Source organism: Caretta caretta, chromosome 10 (genome assembly GCF_965140235.1).
Source record: "Caretta caretta isolate rCarCar2 chromosome 10, rCarCar1.hap1, whole genome shotgun sequence".
NCBI lineage: Eukaryota > Metazoa > Chordata > Testudines > Cheloniidae > Caretta > Caretta caretta.
Window position 1 is genome coordinate 25,998,231 of NC_134215.1, and position 27,944 is coordinate 26,026,174.

The following is a 27,944-nucleotide window of genomic DNA, read 5'->3' on the forward strand; positions in this document are numbered from 1 at the left end:
AAAACTGTAAGGTTTAATATTCAAGAGTAAAACAGTTCACAAGATACAATCTAAGCGGTATTTCCTGAGTAAAATCTGAGGCGTTCACATGTGATGAAAAAGAGCAAGGCAAATCTTGTAGGATCTTAAGGTTTTTAAACTTACATCACATTCAAGGAAACATGATCAGTGGAGTTTCTGGTCAAGGGTCCACATTAATTTCCTGTACTTACTGACATGGACACAAAATATTCAGAGTGCTAAAGTACATAATAAGCAGTACTTACAGACCAAAAGTGTTAAGCAAAGTAAACTTTGCAAATCTGATACTGCTAACTGTTAGCAGTGAGATAAGTGTGCTTTACATTTGTGATGCTCCGTACAAATACTAATCAATCAATCAATCAATCCTTACAACACAGTATCCTCCTCTTACACATATCAGTCCACAGATTATTAGTAGACCATACCCCGAAAATCATTCCATCAATTTGCAGGATATATTCCAAAATGTTTAATAAATACCAACTTCCCTAAAAATAGCTAGATCATATATACATACATGGGATTTTATCCAAGAATACCGACAACTGTCACAAATACTGAGAATTACTTCACTGAACGTCTGATGTAAAACATTAAGTGCATATTCAGAGTGAGTATAAAATGCATTTGTTGTGAATTTTTCTATGATCCTGTCAGAGGGCAGATTAATTAACTGCAACAATTTAGCACTAGAGGATATTTAAAGCGATACATACTCTGAGGAATCCCTCACCATGTTCAGGGATGCAGGCCAAAACAGTTTAAATGTTACATTTTTCCAGATTATAATTTGACACTTCACAATTTAAAAAAAAAAAAAATCACTTTATTTATTTATTTATTTATATCTCCCGTCACTTAAGAGCAGGGTGCCTAAAGTCAAGAAACAAAGGGATGCAGTACCAAGGTAGGAGCCTGAAGGCCACACATGGGATTGATTAGTTTCCCATCGGAAACAGAGTCTTTCCACTGTCTTTATTAGGAGTTGGATTAGCTTCCAGTTCCTAAACCCTCCCAGTTCCCAAAGGGCAAACTACCCTGTTACACTTGGACCTAGCCATGTTAAATTCTAAACATGCATGTTTGTACTCTCCATTTAAGTAGGATGGGCAAGGAGAGTACAGATGCCAGAGCATTATCAGGGAACCAAGAAAAAAAAAAAGACAACAAGCTTGTCTCTGTACTCTTCAACTACAGCAAAATTATTAACTGTACAACCAAACTAACATTCTCATCCACAATTTTTGGCTGCACGGTACCCAAGGGCCATTCCCCAGAAAATTATCTCCTGTAAATTAATCTCAATTGGTGTAACTGATTCAGCGTTTTAGTAGCACCACACCTATACAAGGTCGATACGTGGTAAATGGACACTAGACGGATTCATCAGACCACAGGTAGAAGTTACCATTCAACAATATCACATTGAGTGCCAGGAACAGATCTGCCAATCACCCCTAAAGTGAAACACAACAGAATGTACCAGAGCTCCAGAAAGATAAACATATGGGAAGGCAGGCAAATGCCCAGGTATGTGGAAAGCATCCTGTAGCAGAGTGCAGTATTATCAGCTGTCTAACCCTCTACTTTTCTGCAGATAAATTATACTGTGGAAAAATAAAACAGAATTCCACAGCTCACTTTCCCCCACAAGATTTTAGATTCAGAAGGGGCTTGAGAAGCTTATTAGAGTCATTTTGCTTGAAATAAATATTTAGTAAAAGAAATAATGGAAGGAATCTCACATCTGCAATTCTCAGCAGAGTGCCTTTGAATTTTGAACAGAACCATTTGGCTAAGATTTTCAGAAATGACTTAATTTTATATGCCTCAGTTTTTGGGTGCCCAGTTTGAGACACCTTAAAGAGGTCTGATTTTCAAAAAGGGGAGAGCACTCAGCATCTGACTGGCAGCCACGTTTAAGTAATCTCTAGCTGAGTACTCAAATGCTGCTCACTTTGGAAAATTTTGGCCACAGACTACAATTATTCTCATCAGTTTTAATCCTGAGTGCTACACCTTAGTTTAAGTGACAACACCATAAGGAAGTGCATTATTAATGAGCTTTGTTTGGAAAGCAATGTCACTCCATTTTTGTGCCATTCCTGTTTAGCAGTGGTATAAATAGTGGGCTGCATGACAAAGTAGTTTCATCAGAGAAGTTACTGGATATAAGAGTTCTGAAGCTCATTAAAAGCAACACAATTCATAGCTGATAAGGGCTGAACATTTAGTAGCTCTGCTATAAAGTCAAAAAGATTAAAAGGCAGATAAGAGACTAAAATAATCTTTAATTCTGCCCTCAGAGAATGAGATCACAATGTATCCTATGACACAAATTTATCCTCTCTTCCTCCAGCTCTGCAGTTTTCATTGGCAGATAGCTCTATTTCTCTTCCCTCAGTCCCACCACACCATCCAAACATCTATTTGCTGCCTTGGTCTCTCCTTCAGTCTGAGCTGCCCTTTCTCTCTGTGCAGGAACACATCACCTATTTCAAAGACAAGATCCTCTGCAGTCTCCCTCCCCAATTCCCTTTTCCTCCTACCCAGTGTCACTACACCTATTCTTATTTGCCTCAGCCTATGTATCCAATCCACTTTTTTACAACTTTCAACAAACAGCCAATTAGCTAATGAAGATAGGAAGGGTGCGTGTACAGGGATTCAAACCCCTTCATGGGGACATAGTACTTCTTTTCCGCCTTCTTGGATGTGGGTGGAATGGAAGACGGGGACTCCTGGGTGGATGGGCAATGCGACCTGGGCCGGGGAGGGGATGACATTGAAGAGGTTATCTGAGTCCTCAGCTAGCTTCTCAACCTCCAAATTAGATTGGCAGCCACCTTCTTGAGCAGGGCTTGGTGCTCCCTGAAGTCACCAAGGGAGCTATTGGTTTGTGAGGGCCCTGCCACCACCTCATCCGAGGATGACGAGGACGACTGCACCGCTGGAGGGTGGGGAGCATCCCCTTCCTCAATTGGGGACCGCTCTGCGGCCTCCAGAGCCTCCCGTGAAGCTTCCACATCAGACTCAGTACCATGCTCCGACTCCAGTGCCAGCTTGTCCGATGCAGCCTGGCAGGAGCGATGGGAGTAAGGTGCCAGCATGACAGGTACACCCCCACGGGTTTCAGTATTGCCACTGGGCAGGCCACTGCCCTTGACACCATGCTAGTGCCACAGGTGCCTTGGCAGGTTCCCGCTGGGAGGCAATTCCCCTTTACGGGGTGTCATAAATATAAAGGGAAGGGTAATCATCTTTAAAATCCCTCTTGGCCAGAGGAAAAATCCTCTCATCTGTAAAGGGTTAAGAAGCTAAAGGTAACCTCGCTGGCACCTGACCAAAATGACCAATGAGGAGACAAGATACTTTCAAAAGCTGGGAGGAGGGAGAAAAACAAAGGGTCTGTGGCTGTCTATGTGATGCTTTTGCCAGGGACAGAACAGGAATGGAGTCTTAGAACTTAGTAAGTAATCTAGCTAGGTATGTGTTAGATTATGATTTCTTTAAATGGCTGAGAAAACAGCTGTGCTGAATAAAATGAATATTCCTGTCTGTGTGTCTTTTTTGTAACTTAAGGTTTTGCCTAGAGGGATTCTCTATGTTTTGAATCTAATTACCCTGTAAGGTATTTACCATCCTGATTTTACAGAGGTGATTCCTTTTTACTTCTATTAAAAGTCTTCTTGTAAGGAAACTGAATGCTTTTTCATTGTTCTAAGATCCAAGGGTTTGGGTCTGTGATCACCTATGCAAATTGGTGAGGATTTTTACCAAACCTTCCCCAGGAAGTGGGGTGCAACAGTTGGGAGGATTTTGGGGAGAAAGACGTGTCCAAACTACGTTTTCTCTGGAACCCAGATAAAGTTTGGTGGTGGCAGTGGAAGTCCAGGAGCAAAGGGTAAAATAGTTTGTACCTTGAGGAAGTTTTAACCTAAGCTGGTAAAAGTAAGCTTAGGAGGTTTTCATGCAGGTCCCCACATCTCTACCCTAGAGTTCAGAGTGGGGAAGGAACCTTGACACGGGGGAAGGGCCGAACTGGCCCTCCGACCTGGACCACTGCCTTTCTGGTGACCAGGGCGAGGCTGTCTGATTCTGTCAACTGACCCTCATTGGTGACCAGTACAGAGAAGGTGAGGACCAGTGCCTGCCTGAAGAACAGTACCGGGGCCCAGCAACTGGTACCATGACCAGGAATGATCCTGTAATGGAGGGAAACTGATGGCTAGGAGACCTGTGAGGCGATAGTGATTGGCACCTTGCCGATCACGAGGATTGGTGCTGCGACTCCGGAGTCCCATGTCTTGTTGGTGGCGACCATGGAATCAGAGATGTGAGACTCCTGGCTGGAGACCGAGGCTGCAGTGCCAGGTTCCTGGGCCATGGCAGAGGGGAATGACGCCTGTGGTCCGGGGATACTCCACTGCCTTTTGGGGTGGTCCCATAACTGGCCTGACCATTGGCACCAGTGTCTTGGCAGGATCCGCTGTGCGGCCAGCAGTCTGCAGTGCTGGTCGGCCTAACTGTTCTTTGGCCACTGGCCCTGCTTCAGGCGCAGATGGTCCGCTACCGCTCCATGGCCTACGTGGTCCAACCACAGTGGTACTCCCGAGAGCCTCCGTAGCGGACACGAGGCCTAACACAGGTCCTTTGCCCGAAGTTCCCTTCTTGTGCGGTGCCAGTGGACCAGTCGACCTAGACTGCTTCTTCAGTACCAGTGAGGGGGAATGGTTCCAGGCATACTCTGGTGCCGGCGGTGCACTGCGTGCCAAAGCCAAAGTACCGGGCGTGGAGTCTGAGCGTGAGGGCTCCGATCTTGGGTGCAGAGCGAATGTCAATCATTCCTCAATCGAATGTCCCGCTCTTTCTGAGTCCAAGGATGAAAGTTTTTGCAGATCTGGCCCTTGTCTTTTCTACGGGTTTCCCCCAAACACTTTAAACAACTATTGTAAGGGTCACTGATGGCCATTGGCCGGCTGCACTCAGAACACGGCTTGAAGCCTGGGGAATGGGGCATGCCCCGCTCTGGGACAAAGTCTCAGTCAGGACTCTAACTTTTACTAAAACACTTAACAACTAACTAATCACTTAACTAAACAACAAAGGAGAACGATCTAAACAATTAAGAACCGCTAATGCTCTTGCCATGCAATACCAGATGCTCCAACCAACCATCACGGGCGGTAAGACGCAACTGAGAGGGCGTAGGCCCGGCGGCACCTGATATACCACTGCATGAGCATGGCACTCCAGAGGGCCCCACAGTCAACCCTGTGGATATCGCTAAGGCAGAAACCTCTGACAACTGTGCATGTGGTCGCACACACACCTAGAATGGAATTGGCATAAGCAAGCACTCGAAAAAGAAAGGAAAGTTTTAGGAGTGTTTTTAAAGTTTAGAGATACTACAGAAGAGTCAGACTATGACACCCTTTGCCACATTAAAAGCATCTTGAGCCATGAGTTGCCCTACTGACTTCAGTGAGACTACTTGTGTAGTGAGGCACTAGCCAATCTGTTAAGTATTGTAATCTTGCCCTTAATAATAATAATATTCATCTGAAAAATTTTCCTATTAATCTCAGCCAGACTCTCCGAGTAAATGTACTCGTTCTGAAGGCCATTCAAGTTTGCTACCTAATTTAAAAATCAAATCATGCTCAGAAAAAAAAAGTATCCTTCCTTAATGACAGATACATTACCATTACCCCAATAACGCACTCCCCACTTGCAAAATGGAGGGGGAGGGGAAGAACATTTGTAAAACACCCTGAAAAGACTGAGAGCTAAGTATTCTATCCATCCCTTGGATTTTTTTTTTTTATTTATAATTGTTCAATAAAAAAGTCTATCATCAACTCCATGGGCAAATTCTGCTCTGGATGGTGCAGCAAAGGAAGCAGAAGGTGTTTCCCAGTGCATCCTCCTCAACAGAAATCCCACCAGCCAGGACAAGAGCTACACTGTGGGGAAGCTATCTGGAGTAGTTTCTGCTGCTCCCCTGGCTAGTGGTTTTCACAGCATAAGTCACTAAGGATTCATTTCTTTCAGCAGCTAGATTCATTGCACAGTAAAATTGATCTACACTAGACTGATTTTCAGAGGTTCTGAGCACTTTTGAGAAAGCAGGCCATATACTGAAGAAAACAGACTGGGTGCAGATTAAGAACACCTTACAAGAACACTCACATCAAAAGCAATAATCCATAAGTAACTGTGCATATGTGCGCACACACACACACACTCACTCTTTGAAGGGATCAGTGTAGAAAAAAAAAGTGTACATTACAGCATTCTAAGGAATACTGAAAAGAAAAACAATAAAATACTCAGCAGAGCAGCAAAGAACTAAGCAAGGGTCATTCCCACCCCTTTTTGTTGTTGGTATTTATGCAAAAGTTCCTGTGAAGTAGACATTTGCTAAAGGCAGGTAATAGTACTTTAAAAACAAGCACAACTGTACTGTGCAGTGCTGCATAAATTTACGTTGCCATAGCTCATGTGTCGTATTGTACGAATAAACTAAATCTCTGGCACACAGCGCAGGAATTATTCAACTGAACTGAAAACATGTTATTGCTCCCCAGTTAACATAACAGTCTTCGTGCCTTAACGGTGATTTCATCAAATTAGAAATGTTGATCAATTTGTGGAACAGTTTTTTTTTTTTTTTTTAAATAAAACCTTTTCAGGAGCAGTTTATCCAAACTATCTTAATTTTCAGTAAGTGCTGGTGACCCTGAGCCATTTGAAAATGAGAAACGCAAATATCAATTTTCCCCATTTGTTTGCTGTCATCTGCAATATATTACACTTCGTTTTCCACCAAAGACAAATAACTTTTAGGCTGTTTAACAGATATAATATACAAACACATTTTTTACTTGTTTTCTGAAGAAGAAGCCTACATATCTAGTTAACAGAGCACCTGAATTCATGAGAACCTGTGTAATAGCAGATCTGATTTATTACTCTCTACTATTTCATAAGGAATCTCTCCCCTTCTCCTTATCATTTCACCTCCACCCCATCCGCACCCCCGACACCTCTTTGAAATTGAGAAGCTTTGCCATATGCAAAACAATAGATGCATGTTTCACCAGATCAAAGAATCTGAAGAGAATTCCCTTCTCATCTTGGGTTGAAAACGGAAGAGATGTCGGGGGGAGTGCGGATCCTAACAAAGCCTTTGGTGAATTAGTCCCAGTTTGGCTTCAGACAGATATATTTTCTGACTATCAACACCGTACATTTGTTTTAACCTCTCGCCACTTTGAGAAAGTGGTGGGCAGATTATGGGTCCACAGTAGCTCACACATTTTCTGGCAGTGCCAATAGATATATTCTTTCAGCCTTGCAGTATTCCATTTACCCACTTACATAGGGTATGTATTTTTATTTAAAAGGGAAATAAACAAAAATGTTAACTAAAGTAAATCAGGAGTCTGTGCAAATATACATTCATAGCAATTCTGAAAGGTTGATTTGCTGATCTTTTGTGTCTCAAATAAATATCAGTCAAGTTCTAGAATAAATTTGCATAGGGAAATAAGAAAAGAGCTCTCATCTTAACAGCTAGGAAACAGATTAAAATACTGTCAAGATGGCTCAGAATAGCACATTTGCATATGGCTCAGGTCAGCTCCTACAACAAGACCTGTGGACAGATGCTCAACTCATGTTAATGGTCAAAACTCCGTTGAAGTAAATGAAACTGTGACAATTTACACCAACTGAGGAATCTCCCGCCAAGCTTGTCTGACACAGCACTCTTGTACTGAAAGAAGAGATACTGATGCTGCACTGTTAGAGGTGATGACCATCAGATGATGTGTTAAATCCAGGTCCCTTCTGAAGGACGCTGTCCAGACAAAATTTAAGGAGCCCAGGCCGCATTGTAAGAGAGTAAGAGACAAAAATCTTCTGTGCAAACAAACATTCCCACTCATGTCCAAAAAGGTGTCAGTTATTCCTGAGCGCATAATGGTTTACACATTGACCCACATGTTTCCAGCTTTATTGTTATCTAAATTGTAACAGAATGTTGGGACCCCTCCAGGATGAAAAGATCCACATAAACCCATGTTTTCTACTACAGGCAGGCCCAAATGGATGTGCTGTTATTGGGGCAAGGAGATCTGAATTTAATAATATACCTATTAGGCATCAAGTATCAGAGGGGAGCTGTGTTAGTCTGTATCCACAAAAACAATGAGGAGTCCAGTGGCACCTTAAAGACTAACAAATTTATTTGGACATAAGTTTTTGTGGGTAAAAAAACCCACTTCTTCAGATACAAGTGAAGAAGTGGGGTTTTTTTACCCACGAAAGCTTATGCCCAAATAAATCTCCTTGTTGTTTCTACTTAGGCATGTGGAGATTAACAAATAGGCTATGCAAAAACAGGATAAACTCTAGGAATTTTATGGCTTGTTGGAACCCTGTCCAACATACTGAGCTAAAAGTCTTTGCTCTCTGTAACTGGTCTTATATCCAAGTGAGTCAGGACCTACCAGATCATTACCTGTTATGTTTAACGTTATGGTTACTTTTAATGAACTTTTGTACTATATATCCAAACGAGAGACACTGAGATTATAACCAGTCAGATCCCAAACTACATTTCCCAACCAGTCTGATATTTTAATATTAATGTAACCTGCAAAGGGAAAGCAACAGGAGTGCTGGGGTTGCTCTGAAAATCAGGCACATAAAATGGAAGTGACCTATCTCTGGGCACCAGGTTTTGAAAAATGTGGCTTCTGTCCTTAAAAGGTAGCTGTAATTGCATGATTGAAAAAAAAACAACAAAAAAACAGTTTTAGGTGTTTCCGGCTCCCAATTGGTTATTAATACTGTCTTTATTATTATAGGATGATCAAACGTGAAATGTCATTGGGGTTATGTTACAGCCTTACTCCTCAGAACTAGAAAGCATCCGTGTCTGAAACCTCCCTCAACAATCTCATGTACTTTGCATACTTATGCTGATCATTTGCCAGTAGCAGACTAAGGCCTTGTCTACACTACCAAGTTTTGTTGCCAAAAACTGCCCTTTGGCGACAAAACAGCAAGAGCGTACACACTACAATGGGACTTTTGTCACAAAAAATGCCCAGTTTTGGTGACAGAAAACTTCCACCTTTATGAGAGACTTTTGTCTTCTCCCCTTCATTTATTGTCGACAAAGAGCCAGTGTAGACACTGCTGATTGTTTTGTCGACAGAACTGGCTTTCACCAGTATCCCACAATGCCTGCCCTGATTGCTCTCCTCAGTGTTTTGATCTCTGCTGCCCTGCAGGCATGCGCCCCTCCCCTTTCAAAGCTCCAGGAAGTATCTGTGTGCTGCTCTGTGTGGGAAACAACAAAGAGCAAATCATAGGAAAGCTCCTGTTCTGCCCTGCACTAGGAGCACAGCAGCAGGCAGACTGCTGCTGCAGGGGGAGGGGGACAGACTGCTGCGCTGCTTTGCTGTTCTTCAGCACAGACAGCTCACAGAGCTATTCATGATGCTGCTCTCGGCAGCTGAGGGGGCTGTGGGAGAACTCACGCAGAGATCAGCTCTTCCTTCCCACAACACTGCACTGTTGGATAGATACCCACAGTGCATTGTTCACACTGTTGATGATGGTGTCCCCAGTGTGGACATGATCTGTCGACAGAGGGAGCAAGTGTGAACACACTTTGGCGATTTTTGTTTTGTCAACTTTTGTATGTCGACATAAGTTTTGTCAACAAAACTTGGTAGTTTTACCATTTATACTCATGTTGTTACACCAGTATAACCGCCAGCGTAGACACTTTATATCTGGTATAAGAGTGGCTTTTTTGGTTTAAACTTCTCCCAAGGTGACATAAGATGAACAAAAAAAAAAGAAAAAAAAAGACCACTCTTCGACCAGAATAAGAATGGCTGTGCAGTGGTATACTACTGGTATACTAATGAGTTAAATTCACAGTTTAGTTTACACCAGTATAACTTTCTTGTGTAAAAAAGGCCTACCTGTAGCTGGGTTTGTAAATTTCATCCAGTGGGCCAAATTCATCCACTGACTTTTGTAAAATGCTTAGGAAATGTCTTGATGGGCAAAAAGAGGTACTTTCTTACACTGTGTTAGCTTATCACGATTGTAAAGCCGTCTGTACGCTTGTTATGATGCAGGCTATTTCTCTGAAGTTGTTAGCTGCTCCTATTATAGCTGTAGGTATTTAGCCTGAAGTGTTAGCCTGTGAACAAGCATTAAGAGAGCTTTTCAATCATGTTTGGCTAACATAATATGACAGCACACTTTTTGCCTGTCAGACAGGGCCTTGGAGATCCTCAGATAAAAGGTGCTATGTAAATATAAGTATTAGTACTAAAATACTGTATAATTTGTAGAGAATTTTCTAGCAGCAAAACAATCTGCAGTTTAAAGACTGTCAGTATATTAAGTTAAATTCCACCCTTCTTACTGCTGGCTTTTCAAACTTCTACAGAGCCCATTTATTTTGCTGTTAAATATGTCAGCAACATTAACAAATAAGCATGGTGTAACATTTAATGTAACAGGGATGGCATCATTTGCTTCAGGAGAAAAAAGGGTAGTTGTTTTCTGCTCTCTTTTTTTATTTACCACCATCATTCACCAGCCTTCTCTCTCAGCATTTCTAATAATCATACTTAGGCTTGGAAGGATTAGACTTTTATCAGTAAATGTTGATAAACATCAATTTCACTGTATACACATAAACCGACGAAAGATTATTTCCATCAGTAATCAAATAATCAAAATTTACAGATAAGCAAAGTAAGAAAAGGGCTGCTTGAAAACTCATTAGAGTTTGATTTAAGGCTGTGTACTTTGTATATTTGGACACATGATGTAGACAATTTGTGTTATAATGGTTAAAGCTTGAACTTTTTATTCTCAACATCTACTGTCATTAAATAAATACCATTCCCCTCCCCCCCCCCATTTCCCACGACTGTGAAAATTTAAATAGATAAAAATTGCTTAATAAACTGATATTTTCCATCAAAAGTAACAAAATGAAAGTCAAGTTCTAACAAGTGTAACAATACTTCACATTACTATAGAAACTTCCAGCCAAAGATCTCAGACATTAATTAACAGGTGCATCCTTTAATAGCCTTCCAGTGTCATCAGCAGTGCAACTCCAACCTTGTGGTTCTGGTAAAAGGGCAGCAGTGATGGAGGGAGCTGTGTTTAGTATAGGCCTGCAGAGCAAGTGCTTACCCCTGAAAAGCCAAGAGGAAGATGGGTGTAAACACCCACGGTTCAATTCTGGTCTTCACAGAACACTGATGTAAATCAGCAGTAACTTCACTGAAGGCAGTGTAGTTAAACCAGTGTAATCAAGAGGAAAACCCAATTCAAGGAAGGAAGAGAGAAAACTGGGTGTAGGAATAAAAACTTATTTTTAGGAATCCTCATCCTTCCCTCCACAAGAGCATGTGTAGTGAGAGCTCCTTTTCTCCAAAGAAGGCAGACTGTCTTTCTGCATTGCCACATGATAGCAGTAATATTGCATATCATAACAACGCATGCAGATCTATTACTGCAATATTCACTGTTTTACTTCATTGTGTTTGATAAAAAAAAAATAGTTAGGAGCTGGAAGGCTGCAAGCTAATACAAGAATGATTTTGATTTACCAATCTCTCTCTTTCAGCCACTGGAAGCAGAATCCATTACTAAAGGATCTTGACAGGGAGATGCAATAGGCCAGGCTAGCATGAGCTGCTTGGAGAATGAACACTGCTATTGCATCACACTCTGCAAACTGAGCCTGTTTGTACAGAATGCTTACAGCGTAACATTAGAAGCCAGTAAGTGCAACAATTCCATATGAGGTGGCTTGTGCTTTGGTACCCCCTCCCTCACTCAGGGCTAGCTGGGAGTAGGGAAAGAATTCCCCACCATAGAGAAACACAGAGACCTGATACAAACAGGCTGTACAGTGGAAATGCTCACTTCAAAGAGCAAGGCAACAGCAGGTGCCAGGCCATGACAAACCTGAGAAAAAGAGGGCCAAGATGAGTGGACAGCTGCTCATGAAAAGTATGTAGTATCAGTGAGGACTACAATGATCCAAACGCCCTGGAGAGCAATGGGAACCACAGTCATGGCTATGTCCTTTCACACACTGAACTGGACACAAAACGGAACAGCAGCTCTATATTAGAACTGCTCTAACCAAAATCACCTCCCCCACTCCCTGAGATGAATGAACTACTGGAATCTGTCTCAAGATAGGAGAGAAACAGGGTGCACAATGTAAACTGTCCCCTGGAAGGTAAAAGGGACAAAACCCCTAGACTGGAAAAGTCAGCGAGCCTGTATATACCCAGGGATCCCAGACCCACTGACCCCACCCCACCCCACCCCCTGGCAGCACAAAAGTAGAGCACTTAGAAACCCTGTAGTTATAACAGACACTAGGACCAATTCTCCTCTCACATTAATGTATACCCGGAGTTACTTCACTGAAAACAATGGAGTGACACCAGCATAAGTGGGAGGAGAATCAAGCCTGAAACATGTTAGTGAGAGTACAGATCACTCTGTCCCAGCCCCTAATTTGTTCAGCATTTCACTTTAGGCACCTCCCGTACATCTATAAAAAACAAAGAGCAAACTCTAAAAGTGCAGGGCAGGGGAGGAGGAAGGGGGCAAATATTAATATAGACAAAGGAGTAGGACTGACAGTGAGGAATCTTCAGGGCTTCTCATTTTACAAGCAATCAATCAAAGATCAACAGTATCTGAAAGCCCCACAATCTTTCACATGTTTATCCTCACAACATTCCTGTGAAGCAGAGAAGTGCCATTATCCCCATTTTACTGACGGGGGATGGAGGCAAAAGAAAAGTGACTTGCCCAAGGTCACGCAGTCAGACTGTGGCTGAGCAGCGAAATGAACCCAAGTCTCTCAAGTCCTAGGTTAGTGCCCTACCACTGGATCATCCTGCCTCTCTACAACTGCTTTTTCAGTAAAAGAAAGTGTGTGTGTGTGTGTGTGTGGCAGAAGACAGTGCTCATACCTCAGTGAGTGTGTGCATCTCAGAGCACAGCAAAAACTCTGCCAGTGCTAGTGTGAAGTGGAACAAATATTTAGACTGAAGTTACCAATACCGATCAATTTGCAGTGTGTTGAACTGGTGACCAAAACAGAATTTTATTTTATTAAGAATCTAAATCACATGCAATCCAGAGAGGAGAAACCACCTAGAGCCACTATTGTTTCCATAACATAAAAGCACTCATACACAGATTCTCCTGCAAGTTATTCTACTGACATTAAGACAGGATTACATATATTTCATATAAATCCACACATCCTGTGTGCTCAATCTATTTTGTTTAAGTTGTTAAATCTGCCATCTTTTCATTTCAGGGATAGAAACTACTTTTAGGGACAGCCATCTTGAGATCAAGTAGTGAAGAAACATAAGGGGAGACTGGTTAAAAGTCCTTTTTAAAATAACCAATATTTTAATGGGTGTTTTTAAATAAATACTTTAGAAACCAAAACAGAATCTTAAAAGTGCAGCTTGCTTTTCAAGTTAAAATGCAAAAAAATAAATAAATAAATAATAAAAAAAAAAAGCCACCAGCATCAAATCAGCTTGGACTGTGAACACACTAGTCAGTTCCCTTTCTGGTTCTCTTCTCATGGACTAGCACAGTCCTGCATAGCCACTGCTTTGAAAACACTGCAGGGAACATTTACATTAGAAATGAGCTCCCACCCCAAAGTCAGATCTCCACCCTCTCCCTAAAGCTTTTGGGGAGTTAAGATCTATCTTAGTTTAAATGCAACCATTTCTTTTTCCACTGACAAAAGTTTCATGAAATTTTTTTTATTAATATTATGTTCCAGAGAAACTTTTCTCCCACACACTCTTCAACACTTAATTTTGGGGTTATTCATCTTTTTACATTTGCCTGCTGCACTGAATTTCAGCTAATCAATTTCCCCATTTCTTCACACCTGCTCCTTTGTCAGATGACTGGTTTATTTCATTCTGATGAGACTCCCATACTTGTGCTTTTGAAGTCAAGAATAATCAAGCATAGTGATCCTTTTATTGAGAATACATTTGTTGTAGAGGCAACCTGTACATAATTATTCTGCTCAATATGTGCTCATAGCTGAAGCATGACAGCGCACAGCCACACAGATTTCTACCAGGGAACAGTCACTTTCTCCCCCCACCCCACTTTAATTTTGTCATTTAAATATTGCAATATACAAACATCCAACTTACTGGATATCATTGTAATGGCTTTGATTCTCACCTGAGAGCTTTAGGTTCTGCTGCAATTGAAAACCAATGCAATCTGTTATATTAATTTTGATGGAATAAATGGGCCCAAAGAATCAAAGGGGTTAATATGACCCTGTCACCGTTCCACATTAAACAGTTTTAAACAAGGTTCGAGGTTTGGTACCATGGCAAATACACCATTAAAAATCCTTTTAACCTTTTATTAAAGATAAAGAAAAAAAGGAAAAAGAGTTAAAGCATCTGAAATATAAACTATTCAGTAAAGCTTTCTTTTTAACAACATCCCTTATTCATTTTTCCTTTGGCTGAAGATAATTTTTAGAATGAAAACTGCCCTGTTTGACAGTCTTTTAGATGGTAGTAAAGATGGCAATAACTGTCCTTTTTGACGAAAAGAGAAGTTAGTTGAGATGGCCTGGAGCTGTTAAAATCTGGTCCCTTTTCCTAAAAGAAAAGACAAGACACACAAAACTGAAGAGAAAAGAACAGCAAAAATACAAAACTTCTAGAAATAGGCAGCTTCTACGCCTGGTGTTAGTTCTCACTTGCAGCCTCGCTGCTGGAGAAACACAGGCACAGCACACAGTGACTTAGCAGCCACTCCAAGATTTGGCAAACTTGTACCAGCATTGGGCTGTTTAAGGCATTGCTGTTAGCTGCCTTTCTGGTCTAAGACTCACAGCAGTGTTGAAAAATATGCAGTCTAAGCCGGTTAAGCCAGATTCTTATTAAACAGAAGGCAAAATAAGAGGGAAAGGAAAGAGAAGAAATAAGGTGGGGAAAGAAAAAGACACACAATTGGGGGGGAGGGGGGAGAAGAGAGAGAGAGCACATGATAGTGAGCACACACACCAGTGTCATTTGGGTCCCTCTTTCTGGTCAGGACAACACTCTGGATTATGACAGGAAGGCCCAATGGTGGCTCCTGAGAGACAGTGGAGGTGACAGACATGATGGTGAAGCTCACTCCTTCCTGTTCTCCTCTCTTTCAGTAAGCCAGTGCCCACGTTCACCAATTTTCCTTCCAAAGTCTGTCTCTCTCTCTTTTTTTTTTTCAAAAGGACCCCAAAAGTGATGGGTGGAATAGCATAGCCCCTCATTATTTTGTTCACCAATTAGACCTAATTTCCAACACACCAATTTTGGTCCATTAATTTCTAGTCCCACATTTCTCTTGTTTACCAGACATGATTTTAACATAGTCCTTGAGTTATATCAGTAAGTCTTTTTGTTTAGACTAATTAATCTGTGCCCCTTTTGCAACTTTTCCCATCAACATTTATTGTGACAAGTTATTCTGACATTTTATGAACTTTTATTTACTGTCCCCCCAGTTAAGCTCACAACTGGAATAAATTTGTGGTCCAATTATCAATAAAGCTCCCTGGGGCAGGTCTTTCTCTGTTCTATACAGCACTATGTACTCCGAGTGCATAATAATAATGGAAAATCTATGGGAGAGGGTTTTAGTGGTAGCATACTCAAGAAGGTTTCCACATATTGTTCTCCAGAGAGGATGGGTGTAACATCACGCTCCTGGGTGTCTTGTAAACATCAGGGATTAAACCTAGGATCTCTGACTCTAAGAACATGAGCCTGCCTCTACAGCCTGAGCTAAAAGACATCACTCTGTTAGCCAAGGATGTAGTAGGCTCATCAATCTCTATGTGGCCCAGTCACCACTAGAAGGGTACAGAGAACCACAAAAAGTGGGTGGGATTACAGATGCTTGACCCCAATCCTACCATACTCTTCAATCTCAGTGGATACTTTCACAACACAGAACTATACACTTGGTAGCCCTGAAACCATACCCGATTCCAGGACCATCTGCTCTTCTCTCTAACTCCCTGGTGGGGCTTCTCCATACTCAAGGAATTTCCCCAATGTAGAGGGAACTCTTCTGAGAAGTTGGTGGAGCCATTTCTGCAGATTTACTGCCATTTGTGGTAGATTGGCAAGGAAGACAGGCCAGTGCTCATACACCCCATCCCACATCACACTCTCACCAAAGTGGATCCCCAGGCCCATTGATGGGTGGAAAATGCCATGGAGGTGGATGACCTACTACTCCAGACCCCTCAGACCTCTCCCTTCCCCCTCCCCCCACTGCAATATAATTATTGTCCTGGTTTGGGAAGCATAATTTCAAGAGACAAATGAGCTCAAAGCACTGATAGCCAATAAGGGCTTGGTTGCTCCAAGCACTTTCCTTTGTACCTTATTGACTGGATGATCCCTTCATTTACACAACACAGACCATCAGTGCGTCACAGGCATGAATACAACTGTATTTTCCCAACTGCAGCATTGAACTGATGCATTCACATGGTTACAAGAATAGACTGACTGACTATGTCAAGCAGAGGTCAGCTGCTCTCTGAAGCACAACATTAGAAAGGAAGTCAATTCCTTCAGCATGAAGTTTTGTTTTTGAGTGGAGGTGAGGCTTCTGTGTTTGTCTGGGATTTATTCGCAAAGAAGAAGAAGCCATTCAGTCCAAATTCTATTTGATATAAAACTGGATAAAACAGACGCTGGATCTTAAATTTTATACTGTTTTACCTATCATACAAAAGCCAGCTCAATCTATACCTTTAGAAAAGATCATGAGGGCCAAGGAGTTTAATATTTGCTTTGAAGAGATTGTAAGCTTAATATTTCTATATAGTATATTAACATACAGGACAGTATCCAAGCAAGAATTTTTTCATTACACACCTAAGATCAGATAATAGTTTGACACTTTATATAGCTCTTGCATGAAACACATAGCTAACTGGTGCACTGTCAGAAAAGTAAAGTGCTCTCAATAAGGGAGCTCTTACTAATGCAAAACTCCCACTGATTTCACTGAAGTAGGGAATGCAGGATCATATCTAAAGTGCATAAAGAAAAAGAAATAATAAAGGCCACTTTTGATGGTTGATTTCTCATTTCCACACTGTGCAATGTCACAAAGATGTCCCATAAAAGCAGAATTCCGCATTTGAAAAAGAAAGATTTGTTTCAGTTAGTGAAAATTCTATTGTAGCACAAAAACAGCTCCTAGTTGAGTATTTCTTCTACCGCTTGCAGTCTTTAAGAACAACTGTTTCTGACATTTCTGGGCTATGACTGCAGCATTAGCTAAAGCTGCTGAATGCAGTGGTAATTCTTCAAAATCTGGAGGATCAAAGACTATTAGACAAAACCTGGCAATAGTAAATTACACTGATAATATTTTACATAAGCATGAAGGGAATACTTACCACATGCAAATAGCCTGGAGTTCTGTTGCAGAGAACAAGTCAGCTGTCGACTGAGCAACATCAAGGCCATTTTACTCTTTCTTTAACCAGAAAAACCTTAAACTGGAGAGAGCACCTTATTCCAGCTGATGTTCTGAAAAAAAGGAAAAGAAAAAATGTACCTATGTTCCCATTGATTTAATCATCACGATTACCATTTCATTCATTCAAATGGAGAGAGCCAGAAAGAATGTCATACAGTGGGTTGCTGCTGGAGTCTAATGGAAGGGTAAGGATTGAGAACACAACCTATCTGATGACGTCTTCTTCTCCAGGCAAATGACTCCGAACCATCATCTATACCTTTTATCCCTAATAAAGGCTTACAAGTCCCATGGACGCCATACTGAATCTTACAATTTACATCAGCCACAGAGCTCACAGATGGCCTCATTATAGCAACATGAAACAAGATGAACAAGCCATGAGTTAACTGAGAGAAGGAGATTTCCCTCCCCCTTATTATTATTACAAGGTAAAAAAATTATTATTGGTACCTAGCTCTTATATAGCATTTTCATTAGTAGCTCTCAAAGTTCTTGAAAAGGTCAGTATTATTACTGCCACGTTGCAGATGGGGAGAGCAAGTGACTTGCCCAAGGTTACCCAGCAAACTAGTGACAGAACCAGAATTAAAACTCAGATCTTTTAATTCCCAGTCCAGGGCCCTATCCACTAAGCCACAGTGCCTCCCTGTGGTATCTTTGATTCTTGTTGGCAACTTACAATTTGTGACCCTTGTGCTTCCAGGAATTGCAAATGCCAAGCAGGATATAAGATCCCCTTTATATTATGAACTAAGGTCCACCATCTAACACTGAAAGGCACTTTTTGCACAAAAGATGACCTTTCATTTTACTTACTCTCTCTAGCCTGCTTTGTTGTGGAACTATATTGATGACAGCTTTAAAAATTGTTACTAACTTGTGACTCTTAAAGAGATTTGTCATTTAGATTAATCATAAATTATGGGAAGCAGTTGTGACTTTTTTTCCTTTTGACTTCACATAATAAAAAAACATCCAGAGAGACTCTGCAAAAGAAGGAAAGGACATCAGGAAGGGGGGTGGGCAGAACAAATCCCCTGAAAACATTCAGTATCTTCTACAGATAGTTCAAAGACTAGTCAATGTTATGGGCCAAATTCCATGACCAAAGCCATGGGTGCTGTACGATTGGAACAGGACCATTTATATCATTAATATTGCCACTATTGGACAACTGCAACAAATCTTGTACAAAGTGTATCATGTAAGATGTTAGTGGGAAAGCTATGATTTGCTGAGTACGATTATCCTTTTCTATGCATGTATGATCTTTGTATCTAAAGTTATGAATACTGACTATGTACCAGTATTTAAAATGTGTTTGCTCCTGGGGTAACACCCATAAGATAGTTTACATCCACTATAGCCAGCACAATGTGAATGGATCATTCAAGCTGATAGCTCATTAAACAACTCTCACAATGGGCCATAGAAGAAATTCATCCAGCATAGCGAGCCTTCCTGTAGACCTTTAGCCAGAATATGGGTAATGGCTACTCCTATGAGTCATCAAAACATGCAAGGCATGTGACTCGCTCATGTGACCCTAGACTCCATCTTGTGCCTGTAATTTTCCACAAACTAAGACTGAGAACATTCCCTCCACATGGGAAAAGGTATATTAAAGGACCACAGAAGTATCTCCATTTTGCGTCTTTCCTGCTCTAATCTCTTACACTAAAAGGAGCATATTGACTGAGGACCTTCCAATTTTTTTGGAAGTTACCAGAGTCTTTACAAGCCAGCAGTCTGTAATATCACTGCTATAAACCTGATCCAAGAACTTTGCAATGATTGTATGTATATAACTTCCTAACCTTTTTAACTCTCTCCTTTTTTTCTCTTCTAATATTTAAAGGTTTATTTATATACTAAAGGATTGGCAACAGTGTGATTATTGGGTAAGATCTGAGCTCTATACTGACCTGGCTATGTGGTTGATCTCTTGGGATTAGAGGGCCCTATAGGTGATGGTTTTCAGTAACAACTCATCACAGAGTTCAGTGTCTGGGTGGTGAGACAAGGGCTGGAATGCCTAAGGAGACTGCATTTCTGACTTCTTGCTAACCAGTGTGGTGAGACAGAAGTTTACTTTTGTTACTGGCTTACTATTTCAAATGGAAGAATGACCGCCAGTTTTGGGTGAGTCTGCCCTATTTATCAGCAGCTTGTCCTGAATCTGGTATTCTCAGCTGCGACCCACTGAGGCACAGTGACAGTGCTGCGCACAGGTATCCAAGGGAAGACACTACAATCCAAGTAGCCTTGCTAGTGAAGACTTGGATCTGGATCGTAACCATAGGGTGCGTACGGGGTGTGCTGGGTGTGCCCAGGCACACCCTTATGCAGGAGTGGGCAAGCTCATCGTGCCCGGCCCGCCTGAGCTCCCGGCCAGGGCTCTCCCTGGCCCGACCCCTGCCTTCCCCCATTCCCCGGCGCCTCAGCACGCCACATCCAGGAGCAGCCCTGGACAGCGCTGCAGCGGCGTGGCTTGGGCTGCTCCTGAGCGCGGTGCGCTGAGGCTCCGGGAGAGGGGGGAGGCGGGAATAAGCGGCATGGTGAGGGGCCTGGGACCGGGGGGTTTGGATAAGAGGCAGGAAGTCCCGGGGACAGTCAGGGGACAGGGAGCGGGGGCAGTTAGATAGGACATAGGTTCGGGGAGGGGGGGCAGTCAGGGGATGGGGAACAGGGGGTTGGATCGTGGGAGTTCAGGGGGTCTGTCAGGAGGTGCGGGGATGGATAGGGGTCGGGGCAGTCAGGGGACAGGGAGCAGGGGGGGTTGGTGGGGGGTGGGGTCCCAGGGTGGTGGTTGTGAGGGGTCTTGGGGGGCGGTCAGGGGACAAGGAGCAAGATGGGTCAGGGATTCTGAGGGGGGCAGTCGTGGGGGCAGGAAGTGGGTGGGGGTCGGATAGGGGGCACAGCCTTCCCTACCTGGCCCTTCATACAGTTTTGGAACCTCGATGTGGCCCTCGGGCCAAAAAGTTTGTCCACGGCTGCCCTAATGTCTCCAAAAAAAAAAAAAAGTCCCTGTCAATCTGAGTTTATTAATTTGGAAAGACGATTTTTGTGTTGAAAAGAGCTCCTATATCTTCCCTAAGATAATCAGCCTAATATTTGGTTGCACATAGATTAGACATAGCTCAATTTAAAATCAAACCTGTTTTGAAATCTGCCAAGCTGAGAAAACACTTACATAGTATTTGTTGTGTACTTTGGAAAAGTTAGAGACGCACTGTAACGACATGACACCCACTTCTCATGAGCGCCTCTTCTGGTCAGATGTGTCTGTGGTCTTTAAACAGTCCCAGCCCTGGTATGGGGCCGTACCCACAGGCCTTGCTCCCTGGAGGCAATGGTTGTGTCATTTCTGGCCCCAGCTGGGCCACTAAGTAGTTTAGATCCACTTCTGGGGGGTTTACCGCTGTCTGATTGTAGGCCATTTCCGCAGTGGCCTATGGGGACAGGGGAGACCGGGCCCACTCACTACTCCAGGTCCCAGTCAGGGACCTCAAGAATAGGACACCACCTTGTCCCTTTAACAAAAACTACTTTCAGTTCTCTCAGCCACTTCCCCGCAGTCCCAGCCTTCACCAATGCTTTACCCTTAGCTCACAGCCTTCCAGTGTTCAGGCCCAGTAGCCAGCCAGGACTCTTTCCCACCCCTGTCTACCAGCTTTGAGCTGTCCATGGTGCTGCAGTTCCCTTTAGCCAGCCAGGATCATCATCTACTCTTGACAGCACTCTGCGCCAAAAAAAATTAAAATTCTGTGCACAGTATTTTAAAATTCTGCAAATTTTATTTGTCAAATGTGGAGGCTTCAGCGTGGCAGTGGGGAGCACAGGCCACTGGCTGCACAGAGGTGGGAGATCACTGTGCAGCTCCCCACCCGGGACACGGACTCAGCGGCGAGGCTGCACCAAACCCTGACACAGCGCAAGGACTGGACCTGCCCCAGAAACATCCCAGGGCCCTGCCCCGCCATGCCAGGTGTGGGCAGCAGGCACATCATGGCAGGATCCAAGCGTGGAGGGGCTTAGTGTGGGGGGACTCAGGTGTGGGCTGAGAGGGTTCTGTGTGGGGCAATCTGGGTGCAGGTGGCTCAGTGGGAGATCTGGGTGCAGGGGGATCTGAATGCACAAGGGCTTGTTGGGGGGTTCTGGGTGCACTGTAATAGGACTCTGTAATAGGTGAAAGGTGGCTGCGGCTCGGCAGGAGGGTCTGAGTGTTGTGGGGATAGAGCTCAACAGGGGGGTCAGAGTGGGGAGCTCAGTCGGAGAGGTTCAAATGCTGGGGTGCAGCTGGTTGGGGCTCAATAGGAAGGGGATCTGGGTCCGGGTGGCTCATCATGATAATCCAGCTGCAGAGGGAGTGGGGCTCATTGGGAGTAGGCGTTCTGGGTGTGGGGGTGGTGTGAGGCTCGTCGGGAAGGTCTGGGTATGAGGGGGTCTGGATGCATGGGGGTTCGGTGGACGGGGGAGCAGCGCCCTATACAGTGATCCCTCCCCCTGAAGCTGAGGAGTGATGGGTGCAGGAAGCACAGGGAGAGTGCAGTTTGCAGAGCTCCCTACAGCTGGGGAAGAAATCTGGGGGTGGGTTGGACAACCCCAGATGCCACGTAGGGGAAGAGGAAGTCCTGTCTTCCCCAGCCCAGCCAGGACTAGCAGCTGAGTCCGGCGGAGGGTAGGAGCCACCAGCCAGGTCCTCCCCAGTCGCACCCCGTGCCCCACAGTGATTTACCTCTCTGCCAGCTGCCCTGGGCAGCCAAAACATACTTCTAGGGAGGTCTTATGACCGCTGTTGGGGCTTCCCTTTGCTTCCCCATCAGAAGGTCACTTTTCTGTGGGGAAGCAAAGAAATCTGTGGGAGACATAAATTCTGCACACAAGCAGTGGCACAGAATTCCCCCAAGAGTAATCATCTGCACTCCTCTGGCTCCAGGAAGTAACTAACTGGCTGCTCCCTGCAGCCTCTCTGATTGGCTTGCCCTTTGCAGTCTCTCTAGGCCACTCGGAGGACTTAGCTCCACTGCTCCATCCCTGGGATGGACATGTCAGGACCCTGAAGCCTCCAGTAGGAGGCCTCCAGGCCTAATCCACGCCGTCATACTCATGATATACATTTATTAATTTTGGATCAGGAGCTTAATGAAGCTGGAGTTACCACTTGTAGAAAGCAGAGTTACTTTGTTTCCAGCAGAAGGTTTATTTAATTTGGTCCCCTTAATGCCTATTAATATTTTCCATCACATTCCTCTCCATTTCCTCCATATAGGCTCAAATCCTTCAAAGACTTACACACCTGCTGAACTTCACACACTGTGTATTCCCATTGACTTCAATGAGACTCCCCACCAGCATGTAAAGTTAAGCATGTGCTCTATCAAAATTGTACTTTATACATTGATTTTATGATCTATTCTGTTCTTCTGGCATATGCCTGGGTCAAAAGCCAATGTCACTGTGGTAGGAAACTGTTTACAGGACAAAAAAGTCATGGCCCCACCCATTGCCCCACTAGTTAATAAGCCAGGATCTTACAGCTCTGAACTATCTACTTGTTCTTTACTACTGTAATCCCTGGTTTCTTTCACATCCCTTAACTAAATTTGCTTTATAAGGCATTACCTCAGAAACATCCCTACAAAACTGATAAAACTGTAACCAGTCATTATTTTCTGTACTGATAACACACAAAACATGGCCATGAAGTTCTACCCATGGCACAAGGCTAAAATTTAACTTGGGGAAAAATAATGGATTTATTATATATATTAGGTCATTAGTCTAGTCCCTTTCAGGATTGATCCCTTCTGCATGTTCTGTAGTAGCTTGTCTTGGCCACCTTCCTTCTGAATTATGAGATGCTTCTGTGTATGCAGATCAAACACACCGGCTTTAGTTTTGCAGCCATATCATGCTGCATATCTACTTTCTTTCCAATATCACCCCTAGTTTTCTTTCAGCATTATTGCTTTTCACACATCTTCCTTCCCACTAAATCTCTGTGTTACCAACTGTTTTCCCTGAACAGATTATCTTATATTTTTGCTGGCAGAATCTTATTTTATTATTTCCTACCTATCTAGCATCCTTTAAGTTATAATGTTCATGCAATGTTTAAAATTACATTTTGAGATGGTACTGGCTTTATGTAAAAGCTCCTTGAAAACAACACAAAATTATTATTACAAGAGTTTAAGAATTAAGTAGCTTGCTTTAATTTTGCTTGACAGCTGTTTTAAAACATTTTATTATTTGTTGCAGCCCGAGATCAGACTATATCATAGATAAGGCTAAAATTTAATCACAGGTATTTTTAGTAAAAGTCATGGACAGGTCATCGGGCAACAGATAAAAATTCACGGCCCATAACCTGCCCATGACTTTTCCCCAAAATACCCCTTACTAAATCTCTACTTCTGGGGCCCCGCTGTTCCAGGGGGCGGGAGGACTGCTAAGGGAGGCCCTGCTCCAGTGCTGGGAGTTGACTGTCCCCCTGCCACTGGGGAGCGCTCTCTGGATGGCCTCCATGCACCCCTAGGGCTGCTTCTCCAGCTGCCCAGGGACCGCTGGTCAGGCACTCCCCAGAGCCAGCCACACCGGCCACTGTTCTGGAGGTCCCAGGAGCCAGCTGCCCAGGGCTGCCTGAGCAACAGCCGGTGCGGCTGGCCCCAGGACCGCTGCTCAGACATTCCCCGGGGCTCCCCAGGACTGCTGCTTCGGTGGTCCCCAGGACCAGCCGCACTGGCCACTGCTGTCCACAACTGCCAGGGCAGCTGGCCCTGGGTCACTCCGGCAACAGCCGGTGCGGCTGGCCATGGGGTGCCTGAGCTTAAGTCAGCTGCACCAGCCGCTGCGGAAGTCACGGAATCAGTGACTTCTACAACCTTCGTAAAAGAATCGCAGCCTTAATCTTAATAGAAATATAGATCTAGAAGGTGCCTCAAGAGGTCATATAACCCATCCCCCCATGGTGAGGCAGGAATAAGTATATCTAGACCATTCCTGACAGGTATTTGCCTAAACTGTTCTTAGAAACCTCAGCTAACAGGGATTCCACAATCTCCCTTGGTAACCTGTTCTTCAGCTTAACTATCCTTTATCACATAGTAAAGAAAACCAATTCCCTCTCTACTTCCATTATGCATAGCTCCTCTCACAAAGCCCTATCTTTTAACTGATTGGTACATTTGCCTAAATGCTCATTAAGTTGTGGCCATTCGTGCATCCTGTCTGCACTTAGGATTTTTCTTCTAATTTCCCACTAGTGTAGCACTATCAATGCAAGCAATCTCAGTATAATTCACTCTACAGGGCACATAAACTTAAGGGCATAGGTTTTTATTTATTTTATTATTTTTGGTTTATTTGTTGTTTTAGACACATATACCCAGTTTAGTATTGGAAATACTTTGCATTTTACTAAAACATACCCTACAAGACAAATCTACATTTCAGAATGAAGTTCACAGGATCTGTATCTGAAACAAAAAGTGCCAGGGTAAGAGGTGAAACACACATATTTCAAGAATGTGAGAGAGAAGACATCGTTGCTGCTGACTGCAGGCTTCTAGCTCATTCTTCCTGTTTAAAACACAGGAGCCTGCTTTAAATTCATGGGGGCATATTCATTTCTCTCTTAGCTGCTGAAAAAACATTTAACCGGGGATAATGAAGTGGTTTAGAAAATTGAAACACAAGCTGTGCAATGCAATTACCCCAAAGATCTCCACAACCATTTGGGGAGAATGCGCGCTCTTTCCTTAATTATTGCTTTTTGTTGGCTGCCCTCACTTGTAAAACCTTGACTTTGCTAGGCAGGCACAGCATTTATGCCACTATGTGAGTGTTCATACCCTCAAGCTCACACACTGTTTATTTACTTCCAACGCAGATCTGAGACCAAGAAGGGCTTTTTAATTTCATGTAGAAAATTTAGTGCTGTTGAAAGGTGGAAGACTGACAGCCCTAGGGACTGCAGTTCTGTCGTTATCCATCGACCTGATTCCAAGCAGGCAGCCACAATGCAAACTTCCCTATACTGTTCCATCAACACGCTTAAAGGCAAAAGTGGAAATACAACCTCTAGAAGCAAAAGAGCAGTTCCTTTTCCAAGCACCTTGGATCGTTTATATGATAGATATTTACCCAAAAGCTGAGATGAGTAGTTCATTTCACAATTCAGTACACTGTTGTCAGGCGACACTTTAATTTAAAAAAAGGAGGGCAAAGTGAGGAACCAAGGCCTGATCTACACTAGAAAATTAGGGTGACATAACTATATCGCTCGGGGTGTGAAAAATCCACACTACGGAGCAGCGTTAGTTACACCAATCTAAAATCCCATGTAGACAGCACTAGGTCAATGGAAGAATTCTTTCATCAATCTAGCTGCTGCATCTTTATGCCAATGTGCTGCTGTAGCATTTTAAGCATAGATGAGTCCCAAATCAGCTAAGATAACTGCTCCTGATCCTGGAGTCAACAGTCATGAATGGCACTATTCACAACGAGAAGGGACATAATTAGTAGCTGGGCAAATACTGCAAAGAGAATTCATAAATATTGTTTTGAATAAACCCTGAATTTGCTAGGATGATATATACAAACCTTTTTAATACTTCTTCACAAGAATATTCATGGTAAGACAATGTGTCCCGAATAATGTACAAATATGTATACACAAGCATTCACACTGCAAATACATATCATTATCTCCTAGATCGGGAAGTGGCACTTATGAGAGCAGTTGTCCCAACCCACAGACACAATAATCCAAAAGGAGAGAGATGTAGATGTGTCACCCATTTTGCACCCTTTGCAAAACAGACTGTGCATCTGGATGAAAAACAGAATTACTCTGTGTGAATGTGACAAGAAAAAAACATGAACATTAAGTCTGCAAAAGAGCCAATAAATCCCTCTTTAAAGTATGAGGATCCAGTTGTTTTCAAAGCTAGGGTCCATATATGTAGCTAAATGTAATACACTCTTTCGTGGAAAAGAGAATAGGGAAAGCTTAAAAAACATCCCAAATGTCCCTCAGTCTTTATCTCCTGCTGGCTCTCCCCTTCCTCTCTTTCCCATCATAACCTTCCCCAAAAAGCATAAAAGTCCGCCAATGAATTCAATCAGACTTCTTTCCTGTTTGTAGATGTTAGGTAACACCATCATCATATTTAATTATGAACAAATAATACTGGAAAAACAGCTCATGAAGAGCCCAAAGGCTGAACTATTTTTGTACATTTCACAAACAGCTGGGGGTTGGTGTTGGGTCCAGCTCTCAGAATAAATTGCTTGTTCATCTAGCCTCTAGCCATAGTCATGTTCTTCCCCAGGATTTATCTGAGCAAGGATGGGTGAACCTAATGACTTTCTGCCAACTACATCAGAGACAGACTACTTATACAGTACCTGCCACTCAAGGGCCTCAAAATGCATGGCACTCATTAACCATCACGACCCTTGTGAAGTAGGTATATATACCATTTCACTGGTGAATAGGGAGCAACTTGACAACCTTCACATGTTATTGATTAACCTTGTTACATGTTATTAATTAACATAACAAATGTCATTAAAGGATAATAGACATTGCTTAATCAATCTACCCTTAGGATTAGCAATGTGAAATCTGTTAAGAGCCCTTGTCCAGGAAGCATCAAAGAACATAAGACAAGTGCTGTGTATGTACCAACTTAAAGCAGAAGGTCTGTCACTTGTATGACTATCTTTCAAGAGTTCTTAAGGAGAATGACGCTGATGTTGCTCTGCAAGAAACTCATGCTGTAGACTATAAGCAAGCTGTAAAATATAAAATTAATGGCTGTGGACTCATTGCCACCATGAATGATGCAAAGTATGGCTTCACCACATACATCAGGCATGGTCTTAAGATGTCTATCCTGGAGGAATCCAGGATGTTCGTTATGGTCTGTTGTCCGATTCTTAAGTCGGCAATAGAGATTCCCATGTTCACTTGTAAATTAATGGAGAGGGTTTTATTGGCCCATCTCACCCCATCTTTGAAGTCATTCTACCAAAGGATCAGGCCAGTTTCGGACTGGCATGAAGTTGCTGCAACCAGGTTCTCACCATTACTAGTTATATTGAGGGTGGCTTGCAGCAGAATGTAAGAATCAAAACAGCATCAACTGATTTATCTGCTGCCTGTCACACAGTATGGAGATATGAGCTATTGCCCAAGGTCATCAAATACCATAGCACTATGAGACTCCTGTCCACAATGTTGAGCAAATGTAGCTAGAGTGTCCTTTTGA

General features: G+C 43.0%; 1 protein-coding gene across 3 annotated transcripts in view; it reads right to left on the bottom strand.

The window, feature by feature from the left end:
- Positions 1-27,944, bottom strand: part of ABAT (4-aminobutyrate aminotransferase) — a 148,086-nt gene that overhangs the window by 63,573 nt on the left and 56,569 nt on the right. For all 3 annotated transcript variants that reach the window (XM_048867246.2, XM_048867245.2, XM_075132789.1), the window contains exon 2: positions 17,576-17,708. In XM_048867246.2, the coding sequence (XP_048723203.1) occupies positions 17,576-17,645 (70 nt within the window). In that variant the 5' untranslated portion in view covers positions 17,646-17,708. The remainder of the gene's footprint in view (positions 1-17,575; positions 17,709-27,944) is intronic.